Genomic DNA, 14,164 nt, shown 5'->3' with positions numbered 1-14,164 from the left:
CCCTACACCAAGAATACTGGTAGCTTTACCCTCCCATTTTCCTTCCTGAAGAARTACAAGAATTTGGGTATGGAGCAAAATTAAGGTCTGAAAGCCATTTGAGTTTGAAATACATAGAAGGGAGTTTCAAACAGCTTAGGTCAGCTGCAATGGGCTGGAACATCACAAAAAAATGCCAGGCAAAAGCTTTAATTTTCAATCCTGTATCAGTGCTGCAGCTTTGGCACTTGGATAAATAAATATCACTGTCAAGGTTCTGCTGATGAGGGTGCTTAGAGCTTCTGGCTTGGGACAATTTTGGTACAAACCATTGGTATTAGCCCTTTAAACCAGAGCATTAGCAAGAATAACACAGGAATTCCTGGGGTTCATCCTCTACAACTCAATCACAGCTTTGTYAGGGAAGGCTGATGTGGATTTACGCTGCTCTTCAAACTCAGGCATGCCACAGTCACCTTGATTTCCTCCTGGCTACTGATGCTCTACACAGCTTTCAGGAACTGATACGCAAAGATGGATGTGCTAAAGAGGAAATTGAAGAGTTTTCCCTGATCAATATTTTACCAAAAAGGATCTACATACGAGAGAGAGAGACTTCCTACATGTACAATCACGTATGGTGGATTGGATAATAAAACCTGTAGGGGYTTTTTGTTGTTTTGGTCAGACTCAAGTCATAGAGAAAACACTGAAAACATTCCATAGAACAGCACTATGGAACACTCACCTTTTAACCACAGCAGTAAAGGCTGAAGTCTTCCAAATTTACTCACAAAAATATCCCAGTGAAAGTCATTTCAGAACTTCTGGCTGCTCTTTCATCTGACTTCCCAGRGGATAAATTAAGGAATTAATTTTACAACTAAATATTACACTGGCAAGGGCATGATCAGAATTTGATTATTGAGAACCTTGGCCCCACATCAGAACCAGTACCAAAACTTCCAGCAGTGGATTTGCACAGTGCTGCATTAACCAAAGCACTTTACAAATGCAGGGCTCTCTACAATCACACTGACCTCTCACTCCTGACATGCTCTTCAGGACTTCTGATCCACTTTCCTGCTTCTTCATGGAGCATCTACACAGCAATTTCCAAACCCAGAAGCTCCCAGGAGATGTGATCCATCACAGTGAGGTTGAGTGTGACATTCCATTTATGACCAATACATAGAGAAGTAGGAAAAGTTGTGAATCCTAAAAAGATGCAACAKTCAYRGTTTTGRAGTGGTCTGTGAATTCTTACAACCAAAAGTTCTGCAAAAACATGGGGATGAAAAAAGTCTGAGGTTAAGTCTCATGTTGTTTTATCATCACAGGCATCAAGATGCAAGATCTTGTACTGGTTCCAGTGAGTAACTTGAGAATCCGTAACTTGATCTGCTGTGAAATTTTGTGAGCAGAGATATCCAGGAGTGATCTTAATAACAGAAATACAGAATGCTCTTTAAGCTAAAACAAAGTGTCAAGATTTTATCTTCTAACATCTGAGAAAGAATGGTGTAAATTATTTGCCACAACAGCACACAATCTAAAATTATGCTACAAGGCCAGACCGTTTCATTGTGTAGTTAACTTGCTGGAAAAAATCCAAACACCATTTTTCTTCTTTACAAAACCATTCTGTGGATTGAATCCAGGCCATATATGCATTCAGCAGCTATATTGCTTCACCATTTTTTGTGATTTAGTTAGGACAGAACTGTTTTTACAATGYTACAGATAAGCTACAGCCAAGGCCTCATCTTAAAAGCTTCTATTTTAGGGATTGTAAATCCACTAGTTCATTTTATTCCACTACAAGTAAAGAAATGCTAAAACAAACACAAAGCCATAAATATACACTCAGATAATTATGTCAATACACTTTACTGGTGAACACACACTATTTCAGAGAAACTATCAGAGAAAACACTAAAAAAGTATGGCTCTTCAACTCAAATCAGTCCCAAGAAATCTCTGTAAGCAAATCCAAAATTCATCATCTGCTTTACATTAAATATTGTCCCTTCATCTAAACACTATCTTCTCACAGCTTACATAACTCTGAAACTTGTGAGTCTGATTAGGCATTTCCACATGGCAAGATGAGATGGAGAGAGTAACAAATAATTTATTAATAGTTTCATACCCATCTGTTGCAGARGTCCTCATGGAAAAAGATGGACACAGAGTTCTACACCCTGAAGATAAAAAATGTGCAGACTTCTGCAKGCTTCTACTGAACAGAAACACAGTTTGACACTTCATGTATTTTACAGAGTCCAGACTTCTAAATGCATACAGAAAAAATGAGATTTTGTGAAAGTCTAAATGCAACACAAACCAAATAATCTATCATTGGATGAATAATAGATTAACTAATGTTAAGATGTTACAGTCTTGCAAGCATTTGTCACTATCTAGAAAGGACACAGGCACATTGTACAGACTGATTCACTCAAAGGATTGGTACAAGAAATGTATTTAAGTATAAACCTGATATGAGATTAGTATTTTTCACTATTTGCTCTGAAGAAATTAAAATATACTATTCAGACTAGAACTAGAATAGATAGATTAGAATACTTAGATACTAGAATGTGACTTAGTGGTTTTTTTTACCAGGTAAATTTTATAGTATGCAATATACTTTTTAATACTGTAACTTTAAAAGAATAACAAGGTATTTCTCAAAGTAATACAACTGTAACAGGAAAAAGAAGTCTTTATTTCTGCTTTTTCCTTTTCACCATTAATAACAAAATTTTGAAATTGGAATCTTTAAAATAACCTAGTAATAAATGCCTAAAAGAATAATTAAATATACAAAAAAACCCCAAAAAACTCCTTTGACAAAAAGAGAGAAAAGGAAGGAAGAAACAATTCTGTGCATTTTATTGGTATTGAGGTACARTCCTGTTACAATTTTTTTTTCTCTTTTTTTTKTTTAACTAAAATACAAGATAGAAAAACATCAAAAGCCTGATTGGTCAATTAGCAGTAAATACAAAACCAGCTCACAAAAACAGGAATAAAAAGCCCAGGCAGAAAKAAATCTGCTTTGGACATACAACTACATAGAACTTCACACTTACAGCCCAGTTTGCTCAAGATCATAAGAATATTTTTTCTGAGCTATAACTTCTTTCTGCAGAGGGATCCAATACAAGGGCTGCTCTTTGGCTTTGAAATCCCCATGGATAAAGATGCAGGAGGCTGACARGACACAGGTCTCTTACTCTTCTTCACTGTAAGAACTCTGTCTTCCTTTGTGGGAGGCACATGTATGGGTTTCCAAGGAATGGGGTTACAATATGCTGGAGCTGGATACAAATTTCTATCAGCAATCCCTGAAACATTTAGAAAACACACATAACTAAAAAGGAATATTTACACTACAAGCTTTCCAATGCAAGYAGTTACAAAAATCATCTGGACTAATGATGACACAGCAGTGTCTTCAGAGAAAGATGAACACATCACATAATTTAAGTGATTCAAAGTAATAAATATTTCACTTTTTTTATATCACTGGCATAATTTTCATCTCTTGTTAAAGTAACAAGCAGGTTGAATTCTCACTCCTTTGTGTTCTTAAGAAACTGTAAATGTCTACAAATTGGCTATTTTGTTTTACCCAACCACACAATAGATACACTTCAAAGTTTGTAACATTCTGCTGAATGGCACAAAGAGCAGAGAAGAATTTTTCAAAAATGATTTAAATAAATTATTTCAGCTGTCAGGATGTAACGAAGCTCCAAACAAAATGTGAAGGCAAGGTATATCACTATTTACAAATAAATGTAAGCAAAAGAGTAAAGSTTGTTCACCTGCTTTATACACGTTTCTTAAACATTCAGAAACCAGAATTTTGGTCCCAAAACTATTTCTGTTGCACAGTCAAATAGAAGCAATTATTTTAGCTGCACAGAGAAATAACATGCAATGCAATACTATTCCTTGCTGCTTTCCTGCTTTTGTGCCATGTGGGATGATGGAAAAATACAAAAATAAAGTAAGACATGTGAAACACCACACTATCAACAGCATTATCTTTCACACAACAAAGGAATAGCATTATAGAAATCAAGGAGGTTTGGTGCAGATGAAAAGCAAAAGAGAAAGGAAATTTTAGCTCAGAATAMAGGCTGATGCTCCTGTCTTTTTTTTAGACAGGATTTCTGTCAGCTCCCAATTGTTCTCGTGTCTCAAAACCCCACCTCTCCTCTAAGGGGGATTCACACCTTCTGYAACACAAAAACTAACTTTACAAGGATGCTGACTTAACTAATTTGTTCACAGAAACAAGTGATTTGTGCCAGTGATTCCTATGCCTGCTAAGAAAAATCAGACAAAATCCATTATAACTTGGTATGCTGCATAATTATCTCAAATAATGTAATTTTCCTCTCAAATAAAAAAAACCTAAAAAAATACACAAAAGGTCTCAGAATCTGTTTCTCTGACTTATTCCATGAGTAGTCATTTCTATGTGCCAAAATTAAATACTAGTTGAGTATCTTAAACAACCTTCATTTTACATTAAAATTAAAATCCAAGTCACTACATATTTGTGTACTAGAAATACAAACCTGTAGACTTCCCATGTGGGAAACCACGTCCATTTAAAGCAGGTTGAGGTTTATTTCTAGCATTTTGCAGCCATTCCTTGAAGATTTTCTCTGATTTTGCTCTCTTGTCCTGTAGCTCAGCTTCGCGTTCTTTTTCTTTTTCCTAAAAATAAAAAAAAATAAACTTTTTTTAAAATCTAAGGTATTCCCAGACAAAGCCCTGCACAATATACACAAAATAAATAATTTTTCAGGTTTCCAGACTGCTGAAAGTATTTTAAATATGTCTTCAAATACAAGCACCTTTTTCTAACAATGGAAAAGATGCATTTTTTTGTTTAAGTCTAGGGAAAAACAAAAACAAACCCAACCTCCATGTTACTCCAGTGTTTCCCTGAGGAAAAACTCAAAGGGTGTTAACAAAAATACATTAAAATGTGTCTTAATTTGCTGACCATAGCACAGTGCCTTCAATGCAACTCTTGAAAGATCTTTTTCATGTACAACACAGCCATTTGATATCAATATATTCAATGTGATTCACAGATTAACTCCACCCAAAAAAAATACTCAGTTCATTAATACCTTCTCTTTTTTCTTCTTTTCTGCCTCTTCAGCTCTCTTCTTCTGTAACCATTCTTTAAACTTTACTTCAGCCTTTTCTTGCAACTGCATTTTTTCCAGTTCCCTTGTAGCTTTTTCTGCCATTTCTTTGCTCAGCTTTCGTTTCCTTTCTCTTCTTTCCTATGTGGAACACATCCAAGAAACAGAACAGAAATTTTTTTCACAATATTTCAATGAGTGATTCTGTTGAGGAATAATGTTAATTTTATTCCACAATTACAAAGTAAATTATCATCAACCTGAAAAAATATGTGATATTGTAAGTTCTCTGAAGTCAGAATCTATTCATTGCTAGATTCTRGGTAAGATAATTTTAGACATATAAACTTGTCAAAAAAGATGATAAARATTTTAATTTTAGGTCTCCTCACACTATTATGCTTACCACTGTTTTATTTATTCAGAGACTTAAAACCAGTTTCTTCTTAATAGAAAAGAGCTGTTGAAAAAATGTGTTGTTTTTCTTTTAAGAAACCTTCTACATATACATTTTTCTGCCCACTCTTGAACAAAGGAGTAGTTTAGCAGAAACTTACACTGACTCAGAATTATTGCAGTTGGCAGTATGGATATCAAATGCCTAGAACCACAGCTGCAAAGTATAATAAACAAATGAACTACAGGAAAAACACATTCTCAAGAGAGCCAGAAATACACTCCCGTTGCCATTTTACCATTCTATATTAGCATTTTTCCCATTATAAGAACAAAAAGGCAGAAAACTGGAGCTCTCCCCATGTGCTCCTCCCCCACGTTTTCCACAGGTTTACTGCACTCCTGGAAAATCCAATTATGCATAATGAAGCAAAAGCCATAATACTGGAGCTGGGGAGCAGCACAATTCCTTCAGTCTGCTCTAAACAGGATTCCTGCTGCTTCAGTGCTTGTCCCCTGCACCAAAACCACCAGCAATCCAATAAAGAGAATAAAAACTTCAGCTTGCATTGCYCTGCAACACACTTACCTCATTTCTGCCAGGAAAAAAAGCCASTTTACACAACTGCTTGAGTTAGTGTGTCCTGTTGTGTTTGCCAACASCAGAAGCATTGCTACAATTACTGAGGCCTGTACATGTGATAAAGCTATTTACAACCAAGACCAATGAAAAAGAGCATTTTGTTCTGGGAAGAAAAAAAAAAGTTGAGATTCTGCAATGGTTTTATGCTAATGAAGAACGGAAACAAACACTTCCATATTTAAAAATGTKAAAAAGAAAATATAATGTATTTCTGGCAAATTATTCAGAGTCTAAATATCACCTTTCTGAAAAATATACATAACCAATTGACTAAGCTTTTCCTTCTTCTTCATCTAAAATTCATCTCAATCTCTTTTATTCAGAGCTGTTTCTCTGTCTCTTCATCACCAAAAATTCCTCAAATGCACCAACAACTCTAGTTTTGACACAATGGCAGTCTGGCACACATAAACAGCATTAATACAGATGAGAGAGAAATGTTAAATCAGTTTAACTACAGGAGAAGGTGGCTTACAAAGATTTTGCACATTTTGTCATTTGCTGGCTTATCTCTGATGTACATGAAAGCAAGTTACAAAACTAAGGATCTTCCAAAACTWCAGTCTGTAGCTAAGGATCATATCATATAAAAGGCATGAAAATAAATACAGGACAAAACTGAAAAAAGGGCTACTTATACAACTGGGGGAATTGTTCAATAATGGAATACCCTTATAAGCAGAAGAAAGACTAAAAATTTTTCTAAATCTATAAAAAAAAAAAAGGCAGGGAAGCTTCTTAAACTATGTGATCTTTAATCACAATATTTAGATGAGTTTAGCTACTACCCAGGCTGCCTCAAAGTTAAATGATGTAAACAATAACATGCCATGCACACTGTCACAAAACTCAGGACTATTGCTAAATTTTACCTCCAGTGAGACATCCTTAAGACAGGGAGACTCCCTGCAGAACTGTAGACTTTACAGCTGCCCAGAAATTATTCTGCAGACAAATCAGAAATGCTTCCTCTTTCTCTCACAATCAGAACAGCTTTTCCTTCACAGAGTTAGTGACACCACATTCCCAGCTGCTTTAGGAACCTGTTTCATGTCAAGATCTGTCACCCTGACCTTCCCAGCTTTTCCCCCATCCTCATTACTTTCCCTTAAAAAATTCTATCAAAAATGCTACGAATGTGCATTTTAATTACATGTTCCTTACTCCTGCTTTTACTTTCCTTCCATGTATATAAGAGGGAAGAAATCATTTGTTTATGCTTGGTGTTGTTTAGATTGGGTTTAAAATTATATTTGATCCTGAGTTGGAAACAGTCATGATCCATTCACTAAACCACCAGTACATTTACATACACTAAAACATGGTTGCAGATATCACAGAAATTAAGGTATTGATTGTAAAATATCCAACTACTCACTGCAAGAAAGGCTTGTTCTCCTGCCACCCTGCCCAAGCACATAATTAAGGAGGAAGGATACAAATCTGCCCTGAAGGTTCACTGCTCTGTGATTCTATCAAATCTCAGAACCTAATGAAATCTGGRCTAGGTCTGTGCTTGGAAATCCCCCACCCAACACAAACCCATCTGTCCCACAAAGCAGTGATGCTGACTCAGTTCCCAGTGTCTAACTTTTCAAGAAAAATCAGATCTAAATGTATGTGGTGAATGGTGATTTTAAAATTTGAAGAAGCATCCCACTTTCTTCCTGACAGAAGGCAGAAATATTAAATGATTTTCCACGCAGGAAAATAAAAATCCTAAACTGCTTTTGAAACAGAGGCACTATATCCAACTGGAAAAAAACCTACTAAAATATATATTTCTGTATTTTCATAGCAATGACCAAAGGAGAGGCTGAAAAAGGAGAGGCTAGAAAGTGTACAGAGCAAAGGTGCTTTCTGCTCTGCATTTTCTATGTACACAGTCACTGAGGAGAAACATTTCCAGACATTAATGTTGTGATTGGTATTTTTAAGACAATTCTCACAGCAATCCTTTCCATCTTATGGTCTGCAGAATGTGACAACATTTTTCTTTTCACAGTTAAGGGTTCTATTTCACAGCTGCTTGCTAACATCTTAGCTAACATATTCTAACATATTGCTGACATCTTAGCTAACATATTCATCATTTAATGCTGACTGATGGCAAAATAGAGGAAAAGCCCACACTGCCAGCATCAGAACATACATCCAAATTTACTTGTTTATCCTCATAATAATCCTGAACATCAACYACTTTTAGCAGCCTTGGAAATCTGGGTCGTTCAGACAATTGTAATTATCTTTTCAATTTTGCCTGTAACACAAGCCAGTGACCAAGCCCAGCCCAAAGAATACTTTAATCTCTCTGGAATTGTCATGTCATGAAAAGGCTAGAAAGGAGGTCAGCAGAGGTCTGAGCTGCAGATGTGTCCTGACAGGCAGGTTTATATCAATTTACTGCTGCAGCTCACACAAAGACCCCACTGCAGTCCAGGAACTGGAGAATTACTGAATTTTGCTCCCAAACTGTGTTCATTTCACATGGGGACTCAATACATGTGACAAGACCAAAGTTTTAGTGTGTTTGGTTCCTGAAACAACTCTTGGGGACTCCACAAATGCTGCTGAAATGAGCACTCATATTCACTTGTCACCCTGAATTCCTCTTCCAAAACTCTGTCTAAAATTCATTCTAACACCAACCATGAGAAATTAATTTATTCCACTTGCAGAAATCTAAAGGTAATTAAGGCTCAGGTACAACCTAAAATGATAACCAAGGCATTGGTCATGCATGACACCACTGTGTAAAGACTTTTCAGGTCCAGAGAATAGAAGACCCACAATATGCAAAAAAAAAAAAAAAAAATCCTTAAGAAAGGAAGCTCAGACTCACCAAAAAATGTAGATATGTAAAGACAGATTTAGGTATGTAACCAAAAAATTTTTTAATTAATTTAATTTAAATTAAACTGCATTTAATTTAAATGTAGTTGGTTCTAATAGTTCTCCACCCCTTCTGTGGAAGTGTTACCATTCCTCACAAAATCATCAACAACTCATTGGATGAAAGAAAAGAGAGCATGAGYAAGTGCAGCTTTTGAACTTGAAAGTCAAAGCTCAAGCTGTTGAACAATCTGGGCTCTGCATTAACCATGTTGAGATAAAAGTACACATCAAACAAAAAGTCTTTGGTGTAAGAGTTGGCACCTAGGTGTCTCTTGTGGGAGGAGTCATGAGCACACCAAAAAGACAGTGTTGGTTCTAGGATTTCTTATATTACTCACTGCTTTTTGCTTCTCAAAAAGACTATCAGCCAAGGAAATGACAAGAACAAAATTTTCAATGAAAAAGCACCCAAATAGAACTTTACCATCTTGTACCTAGTTTCCATTAAAATTATACTTTTCAGYAAGTTTTCTTATTGAAAAGAAAAGAACAACAAAACAAGTTGAACATCCAAATTCTAATCTTAATGCCAGCTACCTAGTGGGGCTGACCCACAAAAATCTATTATATAAATATTTATAACTACACACACGTATATATATATATATATATATATGAATTGAATACTCCAGATATTTCTAAGTTCATATTCTACTGGCATTGTACAAATGAAGCAGCTTTGAAGAGTCAGTTAATGTGGATTAAATATGAAGATAGCATATTAGATTGCAGAAGGTAGGCACTGAATCTGGAAAATCTGGGTACACTGAAGATCAAAATCCCAGCTATAATCAGAGAATGCTACTGCACAAGGTGTATGCCAATTATCAGTTATCTGACTACTCAGAAAACAAATTCCTTTGTATCTTACAGGAAAAAAAAAAACAGTCTTGAAAAAACATTCAACTGTTTTGGCATGTTTTCATGATTTTCAGTTAAAGCAGCTGTTCATTCAGCAAACTAAAAACATGGATGTCCAAACAGAGTAAATTTTACATTTGGCCTACTCAAGCATGGCATGTACTAGARTATTTCCAGCTGAAACAATACCTACCTCTTGTCTTTTTTTTTGGACCCATTCCTTATGTTTCTCTTCAGCTAACCTTTTTCTTCTTTCATATTCTTGATTTTGCTTCATTTTCTCAAGCTGCATATTCATTTCCTAATTAAWGAAAAAGTATACATCTCAAATCTCAAAAAATGGTAACCATTTACTGCAATACAGAAAACAGTGCTGCAGTTAAAACAGTGCAATGCAGGAAAAAATACCAAAGTCTGGTGCTTAAGATTCTGGAGAAGATGAATGACAATCAATACAGAAATTCATTGTCTTCTTACAAAGAGCATCTTACAAAAATGTTGATTGTATTTTTCCCTCAAATATAAGCTTTTCGTGCTGCCTCACTGCAGTTTAACATCTAATGTTTTCAAAATCTTACAAACTAGAAAGACTTACTTATAAGACTATTTTCTACATGGCTTTATGTAATGCTTGTCCWATGAATGTTCTTAATACTTAGCTGAGAGAAGTCTGCTAGTTAACATTCACATTACCAATCCAGAACATAAATAGGAAGTCATGAAATGTTTGGTGGCTATCAATGGATCAAAACATCTTCCTCAAAGGTAACAAACTACTTTGGAGTTCTGCTGACCTGTAAAATGCTGTTCCTGAACAGTGGTAGGTGTTTTATAAACAACATAGGTAGCCCACATAAAACAGCTGTRTGCTATATTCACTTTACAGGTAATCACAGCAAGGCTGGGAAAACACTCAAGGTCAAATAGTTAATCAGTAACTAAAGTGAGAAATTATCTAATTTTCATGTGATTGTTCTAATCACTACCCAATACTTCCCATTTSATTTTCAACAACAGTATAATTTAATCAACTGCAATTACAAAGACAGTAATCAAGAAAAGATAAGACTGCTCTCACTTAATTGTGTAGCAGCTCTGGTTCTCAAGAACTGTTAATCTGAATGGGGGCAAAAGATAGAATAAAGAAAAAAAATTGTTGTAACAGGGATCCCTATGCTGGGAAAGCACACCAAACAGTTGTAAAATCATGCACTAAGTGGATAACAACACTGTGCCCCAAATCCAACCAAGCAGCTTGGCACACTTTCAATCAGCACACACCCCATTTTCTTCTACAACCTCCATGCAGGCCTACATAACCGTGATGAAAATCAGGGTAGTGATTATATAAATCTTTAATCTTCTAAAATCAARCCATTACCTGACAGCTGGATCAACAAAATATTATTCAGCACCAGTTCAGTGAAGCATAACATTCAGCAAAAGAGAATGCATATAACATGAACCGTGCCAGCACTAACAAACAAAAACACTATGGAGTGGTTTGTTTTTGTGTTAAGACACTAAAAAAAAAGGGAAAAGCTACTTGTGTTTCTACAACCAAAGCCAATTGGATGAAATCACCTCCGCAGCTCGAGCTTGCAGGCGGGCACGCWGCTCCTTCTCTTTGCCAATGAACCACTCCTCCCATGGTGAAAGGTTATCTTTCAAAGGTGACACTTGTTGTCCCCCTGCTATTTCAGTATTTTCAGCACCCCTGAATCAAAAACAAGAAACATAAGAGAATATTATCTATAAWGTATTTGATTGAAAAGTTAAGCAGCGTTACTGTCTTGAAAAAGTAGTTTTATGGCATAATGTGACAACAATGACATAACTTTTCTACTTAGTAAACTCCCTAATTGATAAATAGCATTTATAATGCACCTCTCAGCCATCCCCCTTACATTCTACACTTTACTTACTAAATTCTAGCTTTTTAGCCATTCTAAACTGTGGAACAGATTCAATCATTACCTTTTAGGAACTAAACAAAGAGAATGCCAGTAAATCTAAGTGTCACTTTCCTCTTCACACATGGAAGCCAAGGGAAAACAGAGATTTAACATTAACAGCCTGTCCTTGGTCACAAGGGGCTCCATGTATCAAGTACTGGAACACAGCTGACAAATTAAAACATCCTCAGAAAAAGTACTAGGAGAATGGATAAATTAAGAAAAAGAATATTTACTCTGTCTTTTCTCATATCAGTACCCATGAAATTCAAGCTGACAACTTCTCAAAGAAGTTATTCATGGTAATAGATTTTAAAATTACTGTAGACAAGTAAGAAATAACAGAACATGAAACTTAAAGAGAAGAGAAACACTTCTCCAATAGTGTGTCTAAAGCTCTCTGATTGCACCAGAACTCAGTYCTTCTTGCTGTGCACACCAACCATGTATTTTGAGCCACAGGGACCTTGAATTTCACCAGACCATYTTCTGAAATGCTGCCTTGTTTGCARCKATRAACTTCATCAAAATAACTAAAACAAAAGACTTCTTACAATACGCCCTTCTCAAGCACACATTTATTTCCGAATAAATATCTTAAATCAAACTAGACACATCTGACATCAGACCTGAAGTCTGATTAATAGAAAACAGTGATTATCATTTGCCATATATTCACTGAGGTTACACCATCAAACATGGACTGATTCATAACAAAAAACCAAAAATGCCTGACACCATTTCACAGGGCCTTGTTTTTACCCTTTCTCTATTGCAAATATTGCATTTCCCACAGCTAATTTTTGTGTAATTTTGAGAGGACATAAAGAATAGATTCAGATTGCATGTGTACATGGGGGGCTATATAAGAAGTGTTTTTTATTGTATTTCTGAGATGTTGGCAGCTACACACAGAAGCTGCTATATGAACACTTGGTGGGCACTTAGTAAAACACAGCAGCAGTGTCTGCACGAGCAAAACGTGTATCTTGAACACAGTTTAATGAGACTGACAGCTCAGGCCCTAAAAGAGGTTGTCTTCAGCTGTATCTTCCTGCCAGAGAATGCTGCAGCAACAGGCCCAAGATTTGGGAGATGTTTCAAATAAGCCTCTCAGTTGCAAAGACATGCTGTAGCTTGACTAAACTACAGAACTTCAAGGTACATGAACAAAGTTGCTTGTTGGGAAGAAATATATGCAGAGGTAACAGAAATACCAAAAGAGAAAGGACCATTAACAGGCTGATCTCTTTCTCACTCTGAAGCTTGTAACTACACTTGAAAACTTTCTTCCCTGGACTTTCAGTACCTTCTCAAGAAATGCTTTTAAGTGGCAATCAGAGTGTCCACATTCCTTCACTGCTCTCCATGGAAATTTGAGAAYGATGCTGGCACCCTTCACCCCCATGAAGCTCTGCTGTCCTTCCTTTACCCCACCAACACTTTTAGCTCAGTTCAGCCTTGCTCATYACATTCACCACCAGTTTCCATCACAAAGGTTATATTCTAGAACAGGACAGGCACTTCCCACTCTTCCCTCTTGTTTTAAAGGGARTAAGAATTATTTTTTTCCAGTCAAGCTGGCGGGATCCTAAGTGAAAAGAAGGCATATTATGTTTGAATATAATTACAACAGAATAAGATTAAGCCACAAGAGCAAGAGCTGCACAACGCATACGTATAAAAGTGACTCTGGACCCAGCTATGTACCCTATGAAAAAGAGCCCTTCAGTCGGCAAACACTTTTGAATTAATGCAGGAAAGACCGCATTTTTTAGCAGCCAAAGATCTGGAGGCTCAGGCCAACTGCTTCTAGACAATCTACAAACCCACAAAAACACTGAGCTGTCCAATGAGAATACTTTCCAAGACACCAAAAAAAAAAAAAAAAAAAAAAAAAAAACCAAAATGCTTAGAGCGCTTATCTCTGTAACAAAACCGGTATTTATGTAAAATAATCTGGTGTCCCCAAGGTCTCCAGCGGAGCTCCCGAGGCGTTACCTATCGCCGGGCGGGCTCCGGGAGGCCGCCACCCGCTCCTCCTCCTTCTCCTCCTCATCCTCACAGCCCGGGGAGCTGGGGCGAGACTCGAGGGAGAGCGGGGAGCCTGCGGAGGGGCTGAGGGGCTCCTCTCCCGAGGAGGGCGGCGGGCTGAGGAGCGCGGCCCCGGCACTGCCGCAGCGCCGGGCGCCACCGCTCATGGCGGGGCCACCTCAGGGGGTGGCGGCGGCCGTTACCGACAGCTCCCGACAGCT

General features: G+C 36.9%; 1 protein-coding gene across 1 annotated transcript; it reads right to left on the bottom strand.

The window, feature by feature from the left end:
* Positions 1-2,614: 2,614 nt before the first annotated feature.
* CCDC34 (coiled-coil domain containing 34) lies at positions 2,615-14,158 on the bottom strand. Its single transcript, XM_057379770.1, has 6 exons — positions 13,911-14,158; positions 11,539-11,671; positions 10,148-10,255; positions 5,142-5,300; positions 4,578-4,719; positions 2,615-3,332 (listed from the first exon to the last, which is right to left on the bottom strand). The coding sequence occupies exons 1-6, from the start codon at positions 14,108-14,110 to the stop codon at positions 3,118-3,120; spliced, it is 957 nt and encodes a 318-aa protein (XP_057235753.1). The 5' UTR covers positions 14,111-14,158; the 3' UTR covers positions 2,615-3,117.
* Positions 14,159-14,164: the final 6 nt, after the last annotated feature.

This window comes from Malurus melanocephalus, unplaced genomic scaffold (genome assembly GCF_030028575.1).
Source record: "Malurus melanocephalus ecotype Western Australia unplaced genomic scaffold, MMel_1.1 scaffold_423, whole genome shotgun sequence".
Classification (NCBI taxonomy): domain Eukaryota; kingdom Metazoa; phylum Chordata; class Aves; order Passeriformes; family Maluridae; genus Malurus; species Malurus melanocephalus.
This window is presented reverse-complemented; position numbering and strand designations above follow the sequence as displayed.